This window comes from Uranotaenia lowii, chromosome 2, assembly GCF_029784155.1.
Source record: "Uranotaenia lowii strain MFRU-FL chromosome 2, ASM2978415v1, whole genome shotgun sequence".
NCBI lineage: Eukaryota > Metazoa > Arthropoda > Insecta > Diptera > Culicidae > Uranotaenia > Uranotaenia lowii.
This window is the reverse complement of record NC_073692.1, coordinates 334,679,529-334,704,765: the sequence shown is the minus strand read 5'-3', so window position 1 is coordinate 334,704,765 and position 25,237 is coordinate 334,679,529. Positions and strand designations below refer to the sequence as shown.

General features: G+C 31.8%; 1 protein-coding gene across 5 annotated transcripts in view; it reads right to left on the bottom strand.

Moving 5' to 3' along the window:
* The window catches only part of LOC129749260 (myosin-IIIb-like), a 332,299-nt gene that overhangs the window by 81,637 nt on the left and 225,425 nt on the right, over positions 1 to 25,237 (bottom strand). For all 5 annotated transcript variants that reach the window (XM_055744193.1, XM_055744192.1, XM_055744194.1 and 2 more), the window contains 2 exons: positions 18,039 to 18,195; positions 12,255 to 12,410 (listed from right to left, as the gene is read on the bottom strand). In XM_055744193.1, coding sequence (XP_055600168.1) covers positions 12,255 to 12,410; positions 18,039 to 18,191 — 309 coding nt within the window. In that variant the 5' untranslated portion in view covers positions 18,192 to 18,195. The remainder of the gene's footprint in view (positions 1 to 12,254; positions 12,411 to 18,038; positions 18,196 to 25,237) is intronic.

Genomic DNA, 25,237 nt, shown 5'->3' with positions numbered 1-25,237 from the left:
TGACAAGTAGATATTTCATGAGGGGTGCCTCCACAATAAACGCATTTTTCCTCAGTAGCTTGACAAGCTCCCTCCTCATGAGTTTGTCTACAACTAGAGCAGCGCGATTTATTGCCACAATGTGATGCTGTATGTCCTAGTGTCTTACAATTGGTACAATTCATCGGACGTGGTACAAAAAGTCGAACCGGTAACCTCAACATTCCGTCAATCAAGACGTAGTGAGGGAGGGCGGTACCTTCAAAGGTAACACAGAATGAAGCTGACGGAGAATACTTTTTAATACCATTAACAGAGCTGGAAGTTCTGAGTTGGCGGCAATCCAGGATTTTGACCGAAGTCCTTTCCAACTCCATTGGTCTTAATGTATTCTTCCGACAGACTCATGTCCGTGATCACGCCCTCAATCTCTACGTTTTGAGACGGAATGTAGACCCGGTACTCTAAAATAAAATGTTTGCTGGCAGCAATCTCGTTAGCAGCCTGCAAACTAGTTACCATAACCCGCAATTTGTTCGGCGTAATCTTTGTGATATTGGTCACGGAGGGCCATCTCACCAGATCCTTTGTAATCTGCACAACATTTAAAACTTTTCCATTCGGCTTGGGCCGAAAGAAAATCACCCACGGACCAGAGAAAGATGGATTCTCCGGATAAACCCGAACCCGGGGGGCCACACGAGTTTTTGTGGATGACTGCCGTGAATCATCCACTGGAATATCATTAGCGCCGGAATGACCCGGTTCCTCTTCTGAAACCATTTTCTCTGGAACAAACAGATCATTCAGGCGCCCCACATTTCCGTGGATGACTCGCCCATCATCACCAAAGACCGGTGGGACTAATCCCCCGGCTTCGTTCATATTCAATTACGGGGACAAGAATGTCTTCCGCATTTAAATATGAACGAAGTACAATTATCTCAATTAAGCAAAAAAAGTGAAAATATAGATACTCAAATAGAAACGAGATTAGAGAGGAAAGAAAGGGAAAAAAGAAAAATCAAACTTATTTTTATTCTGCTAATTTTCCGATGTGATACAATCCAGCGGCTACGTTTTGTGGCCGTCCTTCACACGCTTTTGAATCGGCACCAGGATCCAGCCGATATGCGGAGACGACCTTCAAGGTCACCACGCGGTACGGAGCCAAACAACGACTTCTATTGTTCTCCACAACAGCACTTGCAAAAAAAACCACCGAGATGGAAAAAAAAGTTCACAATTTCACAGCACAAACCAAAACCCACTATTGTTGGATGGGGAAAAAATGTCTGCACTAGATCTAACTAACCGGTCACGGTACACACAAACCGAACTTATCCGATAATCGGCACTACGGTGTTTTCACCCGGATGTATAGCCGAACAAAAGAACGCACTATTGTTTCGCGAACTAGCAACGATGTAAAGCACGTCCGCACTAGCCAACAGCTACGACTCGAATGAATTTACAGATTACATCGTATAGAATGTTATTTATACTCATTTTCGTATATCTGCACCTACAATGAGCGGTCCATGCATATTCTTTATCGTATTTAAAAGCATTGCATGATTTTATTACGACAAGAAGTATTTATGTACATATGAACTCGACCTTTGTGTATGACAATTCGCAAAAAATCCGTGGAACGACCGATATACGGTGATCAGCCGTGATTGAGACATTTTGTCGTGCTATGCATAAAATAATTCGAAATAAAAAACGTTTATAACTGCATTGATTCGAAATTATGTGCATGCAATCGTATATCTTTGCAAATTAATTCGCATGTCTGATTTTCGTAAAACGTATTTGCTGGCAATCGTAAAAGAATATAAAATAGTTCAATTAAATCGTTTATGGTAATGGGACATCGATGATTGGAATCGTATTAAAGGAGACTTCAAAATGTCGGTCTATTTTTAGATCATCGATGACGTTTTCTACGATTTAAAAGATTTAAGTTATAGAAATATACGATTTGCTTTTGGTTTAATGCCTTTGAAGCAAATCCCCTTGAATTTATATATTCCAGATAGCGTCGAGGAACCATCATGAGCTGCTGATCGAATCGTCAGGGGATCAAGTCCAGGCGCTAACAATAAATTCATGAACGTGGAAAAAAATCAGCAATCAGGCAAATAATAAATTTGTACGATATAAACTTTAATTTGACAGCAAAAAAACACATTTCTTTGAAACAATCTTATTTTTATTATTTTTTGGTGATGAATAAACCAAGTGGTTTAAAATCCCAAAAAAAATATTTTTCTTACTGACGGAAAATGAGGGATCACTTTTATTGTTACGAAAAATGTCGTATATTACAACCTCAATCATCTATATGATGATGTGAATTGTCATAGTATATTCCAAAAAGAATCAGGGCAGTCGCATTATGCGCATGACAATGTAACTAATGTACAGTACTGTTCATAATTGTATAGAAATTGGAAGCAAGCGCACTGTCACTTCGACTTTGAATTTCCATAACTTTTCACTCTGAGGATATTTTTTGATCAAATTGTTTGCGTTAGATAGTTCAACTATCACACTATTTCAACACAAAATTTGAGCATTCTGGAGTTCGTGTGGCCTGAGAAACAGAAATTCTACGAAAATCGGACTTCTTGGACTTTTCTCATTCAAACTGCAATATTTCTGAAACCACGCAACATTTTTTATTGAAATTTTGCAGAGTGATTGTTGAAATACGAAGCTAGCATGTCTGAAGTTTTCGAAAAGTTCAATCGATGAGGTCAAAAGTAATTCGAGGTGCAATATTTCAGGCATGAACCTTGAAATGCGATTTCTATAGAATTTTGGACGAATGTTTCCATAGGAAAATCATATTCTCTGTTTAACAACCAGTAAATCTACTTCAACCAAAAAATCACAACATTATCGCGAGATTCTGATTTTAAAACACAAAGGGACCATTTATTCCATTTTTTCTTTTCTTCATTGCGTTTTGCCAGGCATTTTTTGTCTGATTGGTGGAGGAAACGATATTGTTCTCATGAATCGTCCAAAATTCTATAGAAATCGCATTTCAAGGTTAATGCCTGAAATATTGCACCTCGCGTAACTTTTGATCTCATCGATAGAACTTTTCAAAAATTTCATGCTAGCTTCATATTTAAACAATCACTGTGCCAAATTTCAATAAAAAATGTTGCGTAGTTTCAGAAATATTGCAGTTTGAATGAGAAAAGTCCAAAAAATCCGATTTTCGTAGAATTACTGTTCCTCAGGCTACACAAACTCCAAAAAGCTCAAATTTTGTGAAACAATAGTGTGATAGTTGATCTATCTAATGCAAAAAATTTGATCAAAAAATATCATAAGAGTAAAAAGTTCTGGAAGTCCAAAGTCGAAATGGCAGTGCGCGTGCTTCCAATTTCTATACAATTATGAACGGTACTGTACCTATATGGCCTCCAAAATGATACGTATATACTGGTTTTGCTACATTATATACGACATGTTTACACGTATATTTGCACGTATATTTGCGTTGCAAATTCGAAATACCCACCAAATGGTTGTCTGGGTAGGCAATTTGTTCTAAACTTAGGAGTTTAGGAGCCTACTGAGAGTCGCTTTATAGGCAGCACCCAAAGAGTGTGGCTGATGAAATCAAAACAAATTATGTTTGTAATAATATGATCATACATTATTTCAAGTACTTTTACATTAAAAGTTTGTGTATTTTCTTAAATAAATTTTCATGAGGATTTGTTTCGTACTTCCTATAGTATTAATTTTTCACAAAAAAAGGAATCTCCTTATCATCTTTACAGAGAAATTTAAAAAAAACTAGCTTGGTTCTCAAGTTACGAAAATATTATAATTTTTGAGCACCACGAAATAAGCTCTTATGATCTTAAAATAACCTTGATCTATAATGTACGCACTGCAACATGATGTGCACATTGTTTCTCAATTTTTACCATCAAAAAATTTTTGATTTTTCACTTTTATCAATTTTAAAACACGTTTTTACTTAAATTTGTTGACTAGGGGCATATAGAGCACCATATTATAGAGGAATAATGAGCATTTTCTGCCGTAGAATCTAGCAGCGAATTCAAATTGATTTATAGCGCCAGACCTTGACTAGTTTTCATTCGACGATTTAGTCTATTGGTAAGGTGTCGGAGAGGTGATCAAAAGACTAAAGTAAGATTTCTGTTCGATGTGATTTTTTTCCATTCACAATTCATGATCGATTTTTTTATTGTTACATTATACGGCTAGTAGCATCATCCTCCGAACAAAGCACTTAATGTATGAGCGTGCGTGTATTCTACAAACAGACCTAGATTATTTTGTTATTGCTTTGTTTGATGAATCTACGACTCACCTGACTTCATCGAATTGAATTCGCTGCTATATTCCCCGGCAAAAACGCACATCTTGCTCTGATTAATGGTGCTCATACTGCCTCAGGGGGGGTTCTCATTATGCCTCCACAGTGGCTGGTTTTCAGCTTTTGGCAAAATTTTTTAAAATGCATTTTTTAACGTTTTCATCTAGTTTTTCAAGTTTCAGCCCGTTAGGGAATAGGCTTTTCAAGTGTCTGAATACGAAACAATAATGTAACCTCCATATTATAGCTATTTTCTATGGTTAAATAACCGTTTTCCTTAAGGTGGCCATTATGCCCCCATCTCCCCTATGTTTTAAAATAATGCCTTGTTTCTGTTCAGATTTTCCCTTCATTTTAAAGCTTTTCAAAAAACCGTTCATGCCAGGCCGTGTGGATACGTGTCGTGGAAAGTATTATATGATTATAGTTAAAAATCATCGTTCTTTTTGGCAAATATTTTGATAGCATCTAGCAAAAATAAGGCATTCATCTAATTCGATATACAAAAAAAACAATTCCAAAAAGCTTAAGACATGTTTTGATATGTTTTGTCCCAGATTTCACTGTAATCCAATCTCTTTTTGGATAATCGTCCTAGAAGCGAAGGGTCATCTGATGTCCTTTTAGCTAATGGTGACATTTCGAAGATCAAAGAGACCTCTACTTAAGAAAGATCTGACCGAATATTCGGCCGAATATTCGTTTGGCCGAATAGTTGAAAAAATCAATATGTGGTATTCGGCTGTTCGCCGAATACTACTATTCGGTACATCTCTAGTTTTTAGTCTTGATTGTTACTCTTGATTTACCTGACTCTATTATCATAATTTGGTTCCGAATTTAAAATTTTGGATATAGAGTAGAATACCTCGCTTGTTTTATTAGATCCTCACGGGGTGAGGGAAGTTTAACCCCCAAAACCCCTCCCCGTTCCTACCGCCATGAACCGATCCATAAAAATTTCCCACTTTCTATGTAAGAAATATTTTAGATATTAACTTACCGGTTGTGTTTTAAACGATGGTAGTGGAGATGGGGGCATAATGGCCACCTTAAGAAAAACGCTTATTTAACCATAGAGAATAGCTGTAATATGTGAGTTACATCATTGTTTCGTGTTCAGACACTCAAATAGTCTATTGCCTAATTGGATGAAACTTGAAAAAGTAGATAAAAACGTTTTAAAATACATTTTAAAATTTTTTGCCGAAAGCTGAAAACCAGTCACTGTAGAGGCATAATGAGAAACACCCCGAGGCAGTATGAGCACCATCAATGAAGGCATAAGAGCGTTTTCTGCCAGGAATTCTAGTAGCGAATTCGACTCGATGGAGTCAACTGATTAATAGAGCTACAGCTTGACTTGTATCGTCTGACGATTTGGCCTATTGGTAAGATGTCGGAGAGGTAATCAGTAGGCTCGAGTTCGATTCCTGGTCGAGGTGATTTTTTTTTTCATTTATCATTCATGATCATGATTGCACTAGACGGTGCAATCGGGTGCAATGCAATCGGGTTCATCAAACAAAGCAATAACAAAATAATCTAGGTCTGTTTGTAGAATTCAAAGAATGAACACATGCTCATACCCTAAGTGACACCGATTATTTTGAAAGACTCTTCAAGCCTCTTATGAAACCTAAACTTGGTCTAGTAGCCTGTTATAAAACATTAAATGTTACTTGGGACAAACTTTAAATGTTACTTGGGTCATCGCTAAAAAATTTACTCGAGAAATTGTTGAATAGCATAGCAATAGGTGAATGTCACAACTTGCATCGAGATTGTGGTAGTCAAGCAAAAAAAGTTAAGCTAAGCATAGGAAAATCGATCGTTGCTTAGATTATATTCATATTAGCATATATAATGGTGACATTAAACATTTTGAATTCATAGACATCTTCAATTTTATCAAAATTAATGTCGTGACCGTTGAAAGCTGATGGGTGGAAAGGGTTTCTTGCTAGTTTTATTCAAGAGGGATATGCCCGTTCCTATTGGTAATGAGACTTTGCCCATGTGGACTGAACAATCTGACTGGCTCCAAAATTCTAAAAATCAAAATGATCAGATTTGAACTTGCGACACATGAATAAATATTCGGGCCTTGAAAAACCGGGATATTTTCTCCAATATTCGCCAATATCAAAATAAAAAAATAAAAATCATGAAGAAAATTTTGTTTTTCACTTTTGTTTATCAAAATACATAAGTCAATTCGAAATCATATTTCAAGCTTTGAAAAATCCGTAAACATTGATTTTGATAAAATTTATTAAAAATTTTCATTTTAATTTTTTTTGACTTTGCAAATTACGTGCATAAATTCGGGCAAAATCTGGGTCATTTGGCCCACTCAGTCTAAATTTTAAAAATTCTATATTCAGGACTAAGCTTCTATCAACAAGTTAGAATTTTTTTCCAGATTCTAAGTCGAGTTTGTTACTCTTGAATTATTTTAATCGTTCATCAAAATTTGATTTTGAATTTTGAATTTTTTGTTTAGAGAAGAGCATTTTGCTTGGCTTATTTGGACCCTCATATGGGGAGGGAGGTTAAGCTGATTTCGAGAAAACGTGTTTCAAAGTTTTTTTTTCTCGTTCTTCATGCATTTTTTAGAAAGTTGTAATTTTTATTCGAACGGAAAAGTATGAGAGAAAATTTTTAAAAATCCTAAAATTTAACCAAATATAGTTTGAAACATAAAAAAAACCGTTATAAAACCAATATTGACCATTTAAATGCACTTTTACTTGCATTCGAAATTTGTTCCGGCCTTGTGAGATAAATTAATAATATCTAAGTTTTTAAACTACAATTTATCAATTATTCTAATTCCTTTTTTTATAAATTCAATTACGGAGCTTCATCCATAGATTTTCAAAATCTGATAACAACTAACGAACACGATCACATACACTAAGGTCATTTTTACGCAGTTTGATTTTGCTCAGTTTTACTAACACGGCTTCTTTTTACGCGGTTTTTTGCCATGGATATGATCCTTCTCCATTGCTTTCTCGAATCAACACGTTTTTTGAGCGAAAATGTTTCAAGTCCTGTACGTTAACGACGAAATTTATAATGCGTAAAAAAAAACTTAGTGTGTTTCCCAAATTTTTCAGTAAAAATCTGCCAACATTCGATATCCAAGTTTTAAAGAAGAGTTCTGTTTGTTATCCCAGAGACTCATGCAATAGTTTGATTGAATATCAAATTTCTCATTATTTTTTCTAAAGTTTGAGCCGTTTCTAATAAAAAAATGACAAAATTTAAATTACCTCTTGTTTTAAAAGTGAGTTTAGATTTTTATTTTCAAAATAATAAAGATACTGATTTTGAATTCTTATCTGGATAAGTGACCCTATATTGCTATTTTAAACTTTATATTGGTGAATTCTGTTATATTTTTACTTCTTTTCTATCCTATCACTGAATTTTATTTAAATACTTATATTTGAATCATGTTCTATATTGTTGTGTTGATTTCGCGGTATAAAAAAATCTTAATTATTCATTTAATTTTGTTAATTTTTCAAATGATATAGTATCAATTTGTAATTTTCTTCATTCATTCGAAAATAATTGAGATTCTTCTCTTCAATGCTGAATTTTGTTCAAGAACTGAACTGAATCAATTTAAGAATTAATTGATTTTGAATCTTTATCAGAAAAATTTTTATATTCGTTTTCAGAATTTAAACTGAGAATTTCATATTAAAATTTTAATGCTGAAGCCACTTGCGTTTTTAAATTATTTGAAATTTTTACTCTGAATTGTGTTTTCGTGGTTTTATTGTGTTGTATTATGTATTGTAACTTCATTGTAAGGATGAATATTTAATTAGGATTGATCTGAAGTTTGAATAAACGATCTGCAGTTTATTTTGCATTTTATTATGGGGAAATGCAGCTAGTTTTGAGAATAAATCTACTAGATTTTTTTCACAAACTGCCACAATATGAACAAAATGTATATTTTTAATCGAAAAGAAAAAAAAAGGGGCCCTCCAAAAAAAACGGCCCGGGTCTCCGACGGCTTAATCTGGCCCTACTAAAGTATCATGAATAAACTCGATATTTTTTACATTTGTTTAAGGCCGGAACAAATTTCAAATTCTTCTTTTGTCACCCGGATTTGAAACATCGCGAGGGGAGGGAAAATAAAAAATAATGCGCAAAACAAATAAATTGCAATAAATTGCACGAAAGCTTGCATGCAACCAAATTGCAAACTATACCATTGCATAAAATCTATAAACCAAGTATTTTTTTCTATCGAAAAATTCAATAAAATCAAGAATACAAAATGTGAATTATTTTCCATCTTTCAAAATTCGGTTTTTGGTCTTGTAATATTGCGAATATTTGATTTTTTATTTGAAATTTACTTAAAATACTTCAAACTTTATTTATTCCCCCCTTCGGGATTTTGGAAATTTCGAAGGGGGGGGGGGGGGGGGGTTTGTTCCAGCCTAATTAACAATTAAAAGATGTTGTGTCATGTAAGCACAGTTTTAGTTACTGCGTTCAATTCAAACAAGAAAAATTGAAGGACTGAAAACAAATGCAATGGTTTTTTCGAAAATCTTTGAAGAATTTTCTCCCAGATAGATGTATCAAGCTCCTAAATTCAATGTAATGTAATATTTTTAATTATTTAAAAAAAATATTTTTAAAAAAATATAGAACCTTATTGTTTTTGTACAAATATTTATGTTTCGTAAAAGCTATTTAAATGACCGAGGAAACAAGTCAACGTCTTTCTACAGAACGCCATTTTTTATGGAATACTAGCTGACCCGGTAAACTTCGTTTTACCTTCTTAAGTGTAAATCGTAATAAATTATTAATTTCATCTACACGTCCTTAACTGCACCGTGCTCACGAATAGATTCTTATGGAAATCGTAACAAATAAAGTTGAATTTGTATTGGGACCACCTTCCATAAAAAGTGAGATCCTTGAAACTATTAAACAAACCATCTCTGACCCAAAAAACCCTCGGATACCAAATTTCTCTTCATTCCGACCAACCATATTCATACGTGATGTTGTTACAAAGAAAACGCCTCCATTTTTATATATAAGATGTGAAGAGATCATTTTGTATGGGGACCCCCCTTTCATCAAAAGTGAGATTCTTGAAACCATTAGATATACAAACCATCTCTGGCCCCAAAAACCCTCGGATACCAAGTTTCACTTCATTCCGACCGCCCGTTCATACGTGATGTTATCACAAAGATAGCGCCTCCATTTTTATATATAAGAGATAAAAAGTACACATTGTTCCATATTGATGAACTTACATCGATAAGCTATAGTGTTTAACTTGATTGTCAAACTTGCATTCGAATGCACCTAAATATTGAACTTTTCAATTGCAGTTATTCAAATGAAAACCAGAATGTATAATTAGCATGTTCTTTAATTGTTACAAGAACTGTTGTCCATTTTTTTTTTACTTAATATTCTATTTAATAACTTTCAATGCTTCAAACGTAAACAATAAACATAAATCTTTTTTACAGAAAATAAAACAAAATAAAACACCCAACTAAAACGACACCCTTGTTACACCAAAAATTCGATTAGAAGGTGATGCAAGCCACGCGAAGCGTGCTTTCTTTGGCATTTCTTCAGTATTTGTTGCTGCAGTTGTCGGTTGTCCATTCGTTTTTTAGGAAAAATAAATAAACGAAAAGGAAACAACCCGCAGGGCAATGGCTTAACAATTCAATCGACAAATTTTTGGGGGTGAAATTTTCCTTTCGATTTGAAACACTTTGCCATTGCCCTCGAAGCTGAAGTGTGATGTTTAAGGGTGATTTATTTTAATGTAGGAAATGCTTGATTCGAATCCGCACATATGGCCATCACCCTCAAACAAACAACGTGTTTACTGCAGTGATTCGCAATCTTGCCGTGGAAATCTTTGGCGAAACAAACTCGAAGAATAACTCAACGCGTGATTTAGGTGTCAATTGAGGAAAAATGGCGGTTTCACCTTTGCCAAGATCTTCAGATAAGGATGATTGCTGTTCGCTTTGGACGTTTGTTTTGGAGAGATGATCTCGAACATAATCACCATTTCTGGAACAAAACTGATGAAGTAATCAATTATTTGGAGAGTTGTTATAGGCGATGTATTAATTGGTCAGATTGGTTTCAACGTTGTTAAACACTTCATTGCATTGTGTACCTTAAAATTTTATGTGAAAAACTTTGATTAAAAATTTGAGCAAAAACAAGATTGATTTAGCAAAAAAAAAATTAATTCATATCTCTAGTGTAATGGAAAGAAAGGCAGGAATTAGGATGAGATTGCCAGATTGCCAGATTTTTTTCAGCACGTATCCGAGCCAGATAAATCCAGGCTTTTTTTATCAAAACCTGAAAAATCTGGGCATTTGATTTCAAAATTGTCTATCTTGGTATTACTCATCGAAAATCAAGAAAAAAAAATTTGAGAAAAAAATTTTGAATTTGGAATCGTATTTTACGATTTCAAAAAACCTTCCACGATTATTTTTATGAAACTTGCTCAAAAAATTTCTGGCATTCAGGCAAAGTTAACCTAAGAATGTTCAAAGTACGTTAATAAGTAAGTAAGTAAGTAAGTAAGTAAGTAAGTAAGTAAGTAAGTAAGTAAATAAGAAAGTAAGTAGTAAGTAAGATAGTAAGATAGTAATCTACTTAATTTATAGAAAGACAAAAAAATTCCCGATGCTTTTTTTTGCACATTGCGGACCAAGAACGAAAAATCTCGATTTTTGTCTTTCCGCAAATGCGCTACAATCAGAAGCATTCTGACATGAATAATGTCAAATTATTTTTTTTTTCTTGGCTTAGATTTATTTTTGGTCCTTAATGTGTTAAGTTTATTTTTGGAAATTTGCCATCTGTTTCTGATTTCAATTTCACACAAACATGAAATAAAATTTCAAAATATAAAGACATCAAATCCATCCACCCACAAAAGGCTGCCTCTTATCTTTCCCGATCGCTGATTCTATCAGCATAAAATTGCAATTCCGAAACAAATGAACGTGAGTGAAAATTGAGATGAAAATGTAAACGGCCTAAAAGAGATAACAAACCAGAGGCATCGGAACGATGAATTTTCAATGAGATATTTCCGCGCTTTTCTTTGAGCTGCGTCTGTTTTCAACAGGTGGGACCAGGATGAAATTTAAAAAATGAGAAACGATGAAACGAGAAAAAATAAACAACCACTCGGAAATAACTTCCACATCAATGCCTAAAGATTTGACCAGAGTGGGCGACACAGGTGAACAAATCGACTTAAATCGATGCGAAAAATGATAAATTATGATTAATGCGTATCGCTGAGCAAGGCAAGGTTCAGGGTCATGTTTGAACGCGCCTATCTCAAGTTTTTGGCCTCAAGAAAGCGTAGCAATTTTTGAAAACAACAAGGGTTTCCAGTGAAATTATTTGTTAGCCTACATGTGATGCAAATGGAGATTTCTCTATTTAAACATTTGCGTCAACCAAAGTTTTCAATTTTCTCCGTCTATGACAGGTCAAGCATTGTTGGAGTTTGTGATTCGTTATTTCGAGCATCGGATATAATCATTCAATTCCTTATGATATTTTATTTAATCGTTGTCATAAGTTTTTACATCTCATTTTTAGACCTTGTTTTAGTCAAGTTTTGCGGCGTGGAACTATTTTGCAATCAGAAAAATTCAGAATATTCGATTGATTATGATTCATATATATTTCAATCAAACGAAAAGAATAATGATCATGTGAATGTGTATCATGTGTACATTATATGAGCATCATGTTATAGAATCAAAGCTAACAGTTGGACTTTTTAAAAGTCTTTAAAGTCTTTAACCTCCATCCAGATTTTCTCAAAACTTACCTCCAAGACAAACCAGAGCTGGTCATCTTCAACAGTTGCGCCACGTTTCAGGAATAATCCCGCAAAATCTGGAATATTGGGATGTTTGGAAAGATCTCGCAGTACGAGATATTCTTCTTCGATTTCCTCGATGTTATCGGCAATGCTTTCGAGAATCTGAAAAATTAAAATGGAAATTGATTTGATTAGATACCTGCCTGATTGACATGGAAATGAACTCACAATTTGTACTTACTACAGCTAAATAGAAAAGATTTTTTTTAAGCTGTAGACTAGATTTTGATTTGATTTGAAATTCGTTTGTTTGGAAGAGTGCAGTGTGCTGTAAACTAGAACTTTTGACATTTAGTATGGTTTATGAGCTTGTAGAATGTTAATATTGCATATAATACAAAAAACCTCTGATACTTTGTTTTAAAAATTCTCAAAACAAATTAATCCCCTGTAAAGAGTCAATGAAGTTTCGATTTAGGAAATAACGAATTGTTTAGTGTTTGTTTAGTTTGCATTTCTAATATCAATTGCACACTCGAAACATTCTGTAAAAATTTGTCTTTACATATAGCTCAATTTCTTTTCTTTTTTTTTTTATACAACTGTTGACTGGTAACATTTGGTTGTTTTTTATCTTATTCAAAACAGTGTTCAAATTTTAAGCGGTCAAATATTAAGTCTTCTATTATTTTGAAAAACAATCAATTTTAAACGACGTTCTATCGATTTTTGCAGTTTTCATGCGTCAATTTACTGCTTTATGCTTTATGCTTTATGAGACCTATATTTCAAAAGATCTGTTATTAAAATATTAAGGCATTTCTATATTTGCTATTCTGTCTTCAACACATAGGTTTTTTATATTTTCAACTTTAATTTTTTTCAGATTTTCGTTCAACTCTATAAATTTAGCGATATGGCTCGGTATTGAAAACGCTAAAATTGTAGTTTTTAACGTTGATTCATGAAAAGAGAACTTTTTAGTTCTGCAAAAGTTTACTGAACTGAATGCTTTATGATTGAATTAATAAAATGATAGTAAAAATCTGAAAAAAATACGAATTTCCTGCCCTCTGCTTAAATTTTTTAAAAAGATCCAATGTTATAACTAAAAAAAAAAATTATACAAAAGAAAACGTCATAGCACAGGGGACAGCACTTTTAATGTCTATGTTTAAATAACTGATTGTGGAAGATTCTTTCGTCATAACATTTGTCAGATTTGGTCAATCACCTCTATTTTTTTTTTTAAATTGGTCAGTTTTGGGTAAAAATCGATCTTAGATAATTTAGCATAAATTAACGGTTCTTTATTAAATCCAGAAAACAAAACGTTTCTGTTCTTGTTTCAGAGATATAACGGTTTAAAAAAATCTTTATTTTTAAGAAATTTGTAAAAAAAAATTTCAAATATTTTTGACATATTTTCTATTCAATTCTGTTTTTTTTTAATTTAAAGAGGATTTTTACCAACTTAATTTTTTGAAATCATTAAAAAAGTCTTGAGTTTTTGATATTAATGAGTTTTAATCATTTGAAAACTTTGTTGAAGGCTACAGAGCGATTAAAATTTTGTTTTAAATATATTTTAAATTTATTTCAGTTTAAATTTTATTTAAAAAATTTCATCTAGATTCACTTTTTTTTAAATTGGGAAAAAAAACTAAAAAGAAAACTTTGATAACTTCATTCTTAGAAGTCAAATTTACTCGCAGCCTTGCGAAAAAATGATCATTGAGTTTTAAAAATATTTTTATTGTCCAAATGTTCTGCCAAAAAAGTGTTCCAATTTATATAATGAAGTTTTACTTGTTTTAAAGTCAACTCAAAAACAAAAGCTGTTATAAAAAATTCTAACTGCATAGATAGAATCAGCACCTCAAAGTAAGTCAAAATTAGCTCTTATATTCTTTGAACATCGAAAATATTTAAGTTTTGTTGCTTTGTTTATTCTTAATATTTTTTCCAAATCTTAATCCAATTCAACACAGATTTTTTTAAATAATTCATTCAGGTACTTGATTGTTGTTGCGTTAAACGATGAAAGCTAGTGACATTGAAAATAGTTGGTTATTATTTAAACTAAGATAATGATCATGTCTTGGACTTTATACAACATTCCAATCACTTTGAAAATAAAATCTTACAAACAATTTAATTAAAGGATCTTAATCAAAATCAAAGCATCAATAAATAGAATTGAAATTGATTGATTTACCTCTTATGAACATTGGGAAAATTTTGAAGTTCTTAGGAAACCAGAAAAAAAAGGATTTTAATTTCGAATTCAGAAAAAGTACAAACTATATTGTAACTTATTTCTGTAAAAATTTTCCAAAAAAGCCCGATTAAAGCCAGAATCTTTGTTTTGCTATGCAAATCCAACGATCAGATTCAAAAAAGATTTACAATAGGAAGTTTAACAGAAAAATCACATTTTTCCGACATGCAAAGAATTTAAGTGCTTATTTGGATTGATTTTTTAATATTTACCAAATTAAAATTTTTCTATCAGTTTAAATTCATGTTCATTTTTTGCCTAATTGTAGAAATTTATAAAAACTAGAATAAGGATTGAGTTCATCGTTCAATTTTCCCGAAGACCGTCAATTATTTGAACTTTTAATTCAACGTTATGAATGTTTTCTTTTTGTAAACTTTTCTCAGTTCTGTGAAATACGGGAAGTAAAACTAAATTTGGATAGTTTCAAGCCATTTTAAATTCAAGATAATTTCTAAAGCATAAGTCAGTCGTATCGTTTTGTTATCTTCAATAGAGTTATGGAATAAAATAAAATCTGAAATGTGAAATACTCATACTGTTTCTTTAGTGATGTCAGATACAGTTATAATGTTAAATATTGAACTATCCTAAAAGTAAAAAAAATAATTTTTAAAACCTTGTATCTCTAAAAGAAGAATAACTAGGCGAACGGAGTATTGAAATATATTCAAAATAAGTTTATGTTTTTCATGTAGATTTGTTGTCCGCTATCAGAAAAAAATTCTGTACAAATTTGAATACTTTTGAATTTTAATTTGAACCACCAAAACAAGAGGTGAGAGACAAAATCTAATAAAAGATTTGAAATAAGGACGCCAAAATCTTTTAAATCGATTCGTTGAAACATGGACACCAACATGCTGTTCTCTTGTTTTAAATTTTAATTTTCCAAAATAATACACAGTAGAATAGATTGAAAAGTTCGAACAAAAAATCTACAGAAACTTGTGTAAAATTGCCAATGTCTTTTTTTTTAAGAAACCGTTAAAAATTGATGAAAAACAGTGCCCTTGCTTTTTTTGTAACTTTTCAACGGCGCCATGGATGTCACTGGTTCTAGATTCCCTTTTAAAAAGTACACAATTTTTTGATAGGACGCAATGGTATATGAACTCATACATATGTAAATAAACTTGAATAATTCGATTAGATGAATTGTTCTGAGAATTACTTTAAGCTAAGAAAAATAGCATCATCATTATTTTTCACTACAGAAACTGCCGAAATAACAAACAGATGTACAAGCTGGAATAATAAAATTCCAGACACCTGTGGAGAATTCAAAATGCTATAATTTATACATAATTTTATCAGGACTATTCAATTTTTGAAGTGTGTCATACTCGGAAGGTCGCAATCGTAAATTATCTCGAAAATAAAAAAAAGCAAACGGCTGCAATTTAACAAAAGATTTGGGTTGGTTGATTAATCTGGTTTATTTACCTTTATTCTTCTACTATAAACTTTAGACAATTCTTTTTAAATTAACAATCACACCCAGCAATACTGATTCTAAGCTTGTCTTAGCAGGCTTTTTGACGTATCATATCTGTTTCTGCATAGTGCCTCATTCAAATTTGAAGCAATTAGAGAAATTAAAAGATAATGCTTTAGATTTTCATTAAGCAAATAACAAATTTATTACGAAACTTCAACATCAATTTGGTCGAAACTCTTCAAATAGTAATACAACCCCTATCAAAACTGACAAGATTTATATATTTTGTTTTGTATACATTGCACTTTCTTTTTTCTGGTGGTTCAACTAAAAAACATAAAATTTTTCCAAAATCATCGTTGGAACTTTACACACTTTTCAAGGCTCAGCTTGTTCATCTGTTCATTTGCAATTCATATGCATTTTCCAATTGAAAACAATTTTGCATCAATTTTTTTCCATAAAAAAATATATCCTACCTTGCTCAATACATTGAAAAAATTTAAAAACATAGATAAATAATATTTTGAAAAAAAATGCACATTGAAAATCAATTTAAACTTGCAAAATTCAGAACTGAAGAATTATTTTTACTATTTTATGAGGAAGACTTAAATTTTTTACTCAGGAACTGAAGTTCGTTCGCATTGCAAGTTTCCGCTTGTGGGGCGAACAACGCCTGGCCTGATAATGTGTAGTTGTAGATGCAACTCTATCTAAACCAAAAGCAGACGCCACAAAAAAGGGTTTACAATAGAAAATTTGAGAATTTGAAAATTTTATGTATAATTTTTGTACAAAATATTCAGTTCACATTTTGAGTATTGAAGATGAATTACCCAATTCTTTTCACTTGCTAATCATAAAAAAAGTATCTTTAATTGAAATATAATTCGAATACACTGCATCAGTAGACTGAGTTGATTTGGGGTGATTCTTGAGTTTCTTAAACCCAAGGGTCTAAAAAGCTTCGTCTTGGTTTTGCAGAATTCTTAAGAAACGTTTACATGAGTAAATTTGAACTTATATATTTGTATGGGAAAATTGAATATTTTGTACTAAAAAACCAACATCATTTTTGTTTATTCTGTGAAGCAATGGTTTTTGCAGTATTTTATAATTTTTTTGAGGAAATCTGCCAAATGATGCTAAACGATGCCAAATGGCTAAAAATTTCAAAAAACGTCGAGACCTGGTGTTATTTCCAAAAAAAATATAATTGCCATACAGCGATATTTTTGGACTTTTTGTTAATTTTTCTGAAAATCAGCCATTTTCGAAATCCGTCTAATTCCCAGAAAGCCGATTTTTGACAATTGTTTTTAGATAACACCAGATCTCATGCATTTTAAAATCTTTTGCATCTTAATATAAATTTCTTTTTTTTTTGTTTCGATTATAGTCGTTTTACCATCTTTATGGCATTCGCGACTCTATCAACGTTGCAGTTGGCGGATCGTTATTGAAAAACTTATCCGGTACAACTGCGTTCGATGTTTGCTCTTGGGCTCGAACTCGCGGACATCGGCTCTGAAGACAACAGACTTGCCAACTGAGCTATATCACAAGCCCAATATATAAATTTCGATTTTTCCGTTTTCCTTTGCACCCCCTTTTGGTGACTTTTCAGAGTGAAAAACAAAAATTTTAAGCGCTTCGAGGCACCCCTAAATCAAGTACGATTGAGCTAAAATTTTGCACAGGTCAGATTTTTTGGCAAATCTAAAAATTGCGTATGGTCGGTTTGTAATATTCGACTATGAAATTTCTCCCTAAAAAAAGGAAAAAGGAACAAAATAATTTGAACATTTACCTATACACGTTCAAGCTATTGTCAAACACATTTTATTCTTTTGTGCAATTTCTAACTCTAGCTCAAAAGTGTTGTGTGAATCAATTGTATTTTTTTTTTTTGATTTATCAGAATAAAAGAAACAAAATCAAAATAATAAAAACTGTTAAAAAATTTGTCCAACTTCAAGGTGTTGAATATATAAAATATTCTGAAATTTCATTGTGAATTTAAGATTGACGAAAAGTTCATTCATCGGAAATATTTATCACTAACCTTGACCGCGTACTTGCGTCCATTGTGTTTGTCCTTGGCGCTGTAGACTTCCCCGTAGGTTCCTTCGCCGATCAAATCCAGCAGCTCGAAGCGCTCAGCCGGGCTCGGAAGTCGCGCAAAGTCCACGTGCTGCGACAGCCCATGGTAGGCCATATTCCTGTAGAGGGGAAAAGCGAAGGCAGGATTATCACCACGTGTCTCACTGTAGAATCACTAATTTAGGTTTTCGATAAACGTTTATAAGAATCGCGCCAGCCCGTTTACCGATCCCTACGAAGTCCACGAAACAACTGTTGCAAATTTGTCTACCGAAGCAACTAGGAAGTCCTAGTTCAAATCAGAAAGGTTCAGAACAACATTGGAAAACGAATAGTTTAGCAAAAGGGAACACCCATACAGAAGGTTAGTAAAACAACATTGATCTTGGTCGTTCTGTAATGACAAGGAGGAATGAAGCGAAAACAAACATGAATAATACGATTAACTGAACACGTTTAGGTTGACAATTGAAGGCTGTATGTCCGTGTGTGTTTTCATTGATTTTCCACTCCTCCTACATTATACTAAAATGTAGAAAATGGAATCGATAGTTATTTTAAATGGGTGAAAAACATCGTTGAATCAATGTAGAAACGAAAATGTGTTGGAGTTGTTGGTTCTTATTATAGAACTAAAACTTTAAGTAACACTTTAAAAAAGACAAGTGAATCATCTCATTAGTTCCAATCATACAACACTCAGAAAAATATGGGATATTTTCACACATCAAAACGTTTGCTTGTTTATTTGTCTTCAATATGCTAAGCCCTCAAAAGCTTGAAAGCTAGAAATGAGGAAAAGGTGTTATTTATTTAGTAAATGATCAAAAATGTCCAAATTGAAAAATTCAAGGAGAGATATGAAAATGTATTTCATTTTTCCATTGATCGCATAGTTTTAACTTCATCGAAAGCAAAATAAATGTTTTCCTCATGACAATTTGGAAGAAGTTGTTGAGAATCCAAAGTTTTAAACTTAAACATAAGAATTCTTGAAATGTTTGGTGAACAATTTTTTCCTATAATATTTTTGCTTTAACAATGTATACATTACAAATGTTAAAAAAAAGTTCTATATAATTATTCAGGTATCAGTTATTTTTCAATAATCGTTAGGTATTTACTTAAATTTCTATCTTTCGAAACAATTATGGCAGTTGCCAATTTTTTCCAAGAATTTTTAAGAAATAAATGTGAGGCTTGAAGATTTCATTAAAAAAAAATTTATATTAACTTAGATTAGAAAGTAGCAAGCTTATTCTTTTTAACCACAAGCATGATCATTTAAAACATAGGTACAAATTTATCAAATATCGAGATTTAAAAGTAAGAGATTAAGTTCTCTGTGGATTAAGTTAACGCTTCAAATCAGATTTATTTACTACTCTGTTTATCTTTTATAATTTATGTTAAATTTTGATTTCCTTTTTTAGATTTTTGCTTTCAGATTGAACGTTTTGCACTCTTAGAAGTTAATTCTGGTTTTATTTGGTTAATTGTCATCCACAGTCGGTATTGTGTGACTATAAAATTTAACAAATGAACATTATGTATGTATGAATGAATGTGTGTAAGGTATCCACCATGAGTGCACGGATTCACCGCATTTTCTGGCTAAATATGCACGTAAGCATGTGTTTACGTGAATTTTTTTAGAATAATTTGTTCGACAAATCTCCAATGCATCGCGTACACCTTACCAGGACCCCATGGCATGATTATGGGATTATGGAATTCGAACCCAAAAGTTTTCTTTCCGATACCGAGAATCGTACCCAGTACGCCAGGCATAAAAAAAACCAGAGTCTCTCCAGCCTACCCGTTAGACCACTCCAGCGCTTACAAAATTTTAACAATAAATATCATGTACAAAAATCAGAATAACATTCACCTGTTTGGTGTTAAACAAAAAACTTATTTCGGAAACGCGTGAATATTTTTAAGATCTGTGTTCACAAAAAATATTTGAGAGATTAAAGCAAAACCACTTAGGCTATTTTTGTTCATGATTATTCAGTTTTGTATGAAAAATTAGAGAGTACACGCATAAAAATGCAATATTAAAAATTTAAAATTTTTGGGAAATAAGTAGTTTAAAAAAAAATCTCAGTTAATTCTATAGATATCGAAATTTTTTCGTAGCTTTCGGTCACAATCAATTACAATCATCTTCCTGCATGTTCTGAACGATGATGTTTAACATAAAACCTACTATTTTTCCAAAATTGTTAAAAATTACCCATTTTTTGTTTTTATTATAAATTTTGAGGATACGAATATATGCAGTTTTTTTTTCTTGCATTCGAAATATAAGACCCTTAGCTATGTTTAAAAGACAAAAAAGTGATGGGAAACGTTAGGCTTTTTTCTAAGAGACCAAAATGTTTAAACCTTTTGAGTAAATCATTAAATTTCTCATTTTTTAAACTTTTTGTTAGCCGTGTAAAAATGAAAAAAATATTTCGAAAAGAAGCTTAAAAAATAAGTTTTTTAACGATGTATTGGGAGTTGATGTAGCATTTCATTCGAAGGAGAACAATTGATTTGAATATTATTGGATTCGAAGTATATTTTTCAAAATTTTCTAAGTCTGATGTGAAGCGATAAGTGCTTATGATAATGATCTGAAAAATTGAGGATATCTTAGTTAAATATAAAATAAAAATCATTACGATGAAGTTAATTTTTTGACTTTTTGCCGCCTCAAACACCATAGTGCAGTGAAGACGAACAATTTGTTTATATTCATCATTCACTTATGATGGAAAAAATATATTTTTTTACTCGGCTGTCTTATCTAATCTGATATTTATCAATAGATAACAGATTACATGAAAGATTTTTTTTATCTGAGAAGTGTGCTTGAACTGCTGAAGATTATGGATTCGTGTTATTTTTGCAATAACACGAATATAATTTCCATTAATAGTTCATTCCACACAAGACAATCTAAAAAAAAAATTCAATTTTTTTTAAAGTTTGTTGCTCAGTATTATTATTTGAAAGTTATTTTTCAATTCAAATCTTTTCTATTGATTTGAATTGATACCATGTAAAATGTTATTCAAATATCAATATTCTTCGAAAAATGAATTTCACCCTAAATTTCATTTTGTGATTCTTATTCTTCAAAATACTCAACTTCACATTCAAAAGGGTTTTGAAAAATCAAACAAGGCCACAAAATTCACATTTTTTTTAAGTGCAAAGAATTTTAGAGTTAATTTTGAATTTTTCGGGTACCCTATGTAAAATGTGTAATAATGGTTTTTTTTATCAGCTTTTGTATCTTATATTACTTTTGAAAATGGATGATAATCATATAAGAAGTTTCTGAACTTTTTTGACAAAACTTAATGTTAATGTTAAAAAATTATAAAAAACGTTTTGAATCAAATATCATCTTTCCTCAAAACCGCAGGTAATTTTTATTTTCGCGAAAAAGTTTAAAAAGTTTTCTTGTTGTTTACAGAAATTTAGCAGATTTTTTAAAGAAGTTTTCTACTAAATTGAATTCAATTTTTTTCAAATCAAAATTAAATTGATTCCTGGTAATATCTAAGAATGTCAGAAATATGATGTTTTTTCAATTTGAAATTAATCGGAATGTAGAATTTGACCTTTTTTTATGATCATTCATTATCAATTTATTATTCCTTAATTAAAGGAAGTATAATAAACAAATTCATACTCTTTTTATTTTACTTCTACCATGTAGATTTTTTACTGGTTTTAGTCATCAATGATTGATGTCACTCAAAATTAATAAATTTTCAAACTTATAAACTCCATATCACTAAAAATAGAGGTGATAGACAAAATCTGACAAGGATTCGAGTCCAGGACACCAAAATATATGAGATCAATCAATAATACAAAGATTTTATTGGAAAACATTTCTTCTTCATGTTTAAAAACTTATCTTGATTATCTTCATGTTTTGTTTTATTTTCAAAGAAACTTATTATTTTCGATCAAAGTTAATGAATTTTCAAGTTGAACCATCCATTTTATTTTAAAACTATTTTAATAAAGTTTGTCTTTGTTTATCAGTTCTGAATGTGTGTGTGTTCTGAAAACAAGATCTTCTTGGAAGATTAAAAATCTCTGTTGTGAAGATAGCTTCTACATTTAGTCTTTTCCTGGATTCAATATTTCAATTGACGACGACAAAATTTTCAGAGTCTAAAATTTCAAACTTTAAAACCCGCGCTTTAAAATTCGTAAACGAATTTATTTTTGTTATTTATAATTATCTTTACTGAATCGATCAAAATTTTTGAATAATCTTTAAAAAGTTCGAAAAATAGTTTCATCTCTGACTTTTGGCAAAAAGAATAAAATATGTGCTTCTATTGATACAATGAAATTCTATCATCAACTATGTGTTTTAAATAAATTTTCGCAAGTTCTTTATTGATTTTCTTTCTTTATCCAGAATCCACAATGATCGACCGTGATTCAATTTTTTTTTCAAATTCAAGATATTGGAAGATGTTTAATTTTTCAATCATCTCTTACCCTCTCTTTGAAAATGAAGAAAATAAATGCTTATTCAGCTGAATAACAATAAACAATCATTTCATTTTGTTAAACAATTTCTGATCATGGTTAGTTCTTTGCCAGATCTGAAAAAAAAAAATAGAATTCGGATTTAATTTCTAGTGTCATACTTTTTTATGTTCCTACTTTATTCTGTTCATTTATTTCAAAAGCTTTTTTCCTATTATATGAGCATTTTTGGTATTTTATTATTTCTAGCTAAATTTGAATTTAAAAAACAATCCCCCCCCCCCTTCCCACCCATGGAAGTGCGCTGATTTTAAACCAGGCCAGAAGGAGCCTTAGGTGAACCGTAGTTGATAGCAAGCTCAAGCTCAATAATTTTTTTGGAAATTTACCTATCAACATAAGGGGAGAGTGGGGATACTTGATCCCCTTTTCTTATTTTCACCATATCTTTTTGGAAAAATTTAGCAACTCGCCGTCTTTGACATTTTCTGACAGCTTGTAACTTCAAATTTCTATGCTCTAAAAATTAGAACGATACTTGAACCCGTTGATGAACTAGAAGCATTTTCGTGGGAGTAAAAAAATTGCGATTTTTCTGAAGTTAGAGGAGATTTGATCCCCTATTGAAGGAGGCTTTATTTTTTATTCAGGAAGCCAAAATCCTTATATAAAAATCATACAAAACCCCAAGATAGAATGTTAATTGACTATTTTGGTCATGTTTGTTCTCATTTCACAATTTATAGCAGACATAAGAAGAAAATTCTATAGCTTTGTCTCAACGCTTAAAACATTGCATACTAAAGGCGCTATTTTTTATAATTAAGAGAAAATTAATTATTTTTCTTCAGACAATTGTTTGATAAATATTAGTTTTTGGATAAATATTAGTAATTTCGTAATCAGCAATCATAACGATCAATTCAGAAGAATAATATGCCGTTTGGAAGGGGGATCAATTGTACCCAACTCTAGGGGATCAATTGTACCCATAATCAACATTTTAGAAAACTTTTTCTTAAAAAAGTTGAGAGTTTTCCATTGCTTTGAAAATATGACATCATGAAATTCATTTTACGCTCGAACGATTGATACATTGGAACAAATATTTTTTTCATAATTTTCCCATGTAAGGAACATTTTAAAGTGATGAAAAAAGATCTTCAAGTTTCATTTTGTGAAATTTTTCAAACAAAGTTCAATTACTCAAACAATTATTTTGTTAAAATTTTTTAAACTACAAGCATTGTTATTTTGCTCATTTTGGCACATTTTTCAAGAACATTTGATCTTTGTAAGACATTCCAGTTTCGAGATATAGCTAAGGAATCAAGTATCCCCAGGGATCAAGTATCCTCATTCTCCCCTACACAATACCTTAAAATGATGATTATTGTCCCAAGTTGTGTAGCAGTTTTTCATGGCTGTCTTCAGAAAATTATAATCATTTTATGGCTTATTCACTACCTATCTTCCGTCAGTATTGCGCGACTATTGTTCGAAACTTCTTGTATTATACCCGGGTTTATTTGATATTTTTGCTAAATCTAATAAAATTACAAAATTTTTAGACACGGAGTTCAGATTTGCCCTTTTAACTTATTTTTTAAAAAAATCATCCTGAATTGCGCGACCGTGTAGTTAAAAGTTTAGTATGCCTATGGTTAAAGATTATCGATCTTTAGAACAACTATTTCAAAGAAATGTATTTTGCTAAAACACAGTAAATTCTACTCACTGACGCAAACATAAACAATGATTCACATATCGATACATTACGATACGATTTTTCCTCTTAACATCCTACCAGAGACGAATGCCTCCTGTGGAGTCTGTCAATAAAAATAATCGATGATTTCTATATTTTTAACGATTTTTTCAACATCGAGCATGTTTGTACCACGACATGAATCCCGTTCAACATGATTCATGTTTTTACTTTGCAAATAATTATCACAATCTATTCAACAAAAAGATATGAAACCCACCAACTCATACAACATCGACTTTAGGTAGGTATCATTAACGCCTACCATGTTCGAGCTTTAATTTTAACCAGCTGTAGACTTTGTTTTCTTCGAATGAATCTTACATACCGGTGGGAAAATCATTGTAGAAAAAGCCCAGCTGATTCAACCACTAATGTTGAGTTGCAGCCAACATAACACGATATTCCGTTACATCAAAGCGAAGCTTCCATTGACATGATGTGGCAGATAGATGTTTTTGGAAACGCCTTCCCTCATCAGTGGGTACCTTAGTTTTTTTGTCCTCTGTGGGTAGCAGTGAATTTAAACGCCTGCATTGCTGCAATGAAATTAGTTTGATGTGCAGTGCTTTGTTGGAGTTTGGGGAAATGGTGGAAAACACGTTTTAACGAAAGCTCTTGGTGCTTCACATCAGCTGCCAAAATTAACTTCAACCCACTTGAACCACGTTACTAGATACCTAGGGGCAAAAGCTTTCAATATCATCGAACACGAGGGTGATTTGAAAACGAAAGAGAAGATAACACCTAAACAGTGGAGAAAACGAAGCTTGTTTAACATATTGCAAAAAAAAAAATGAGAAAATAGCTCCCTCCATGTCGCGGACATGTTTTCCGAGCATGTTTCAAATCAATCAAGTGCTAATGCATTGTCTGTCGAA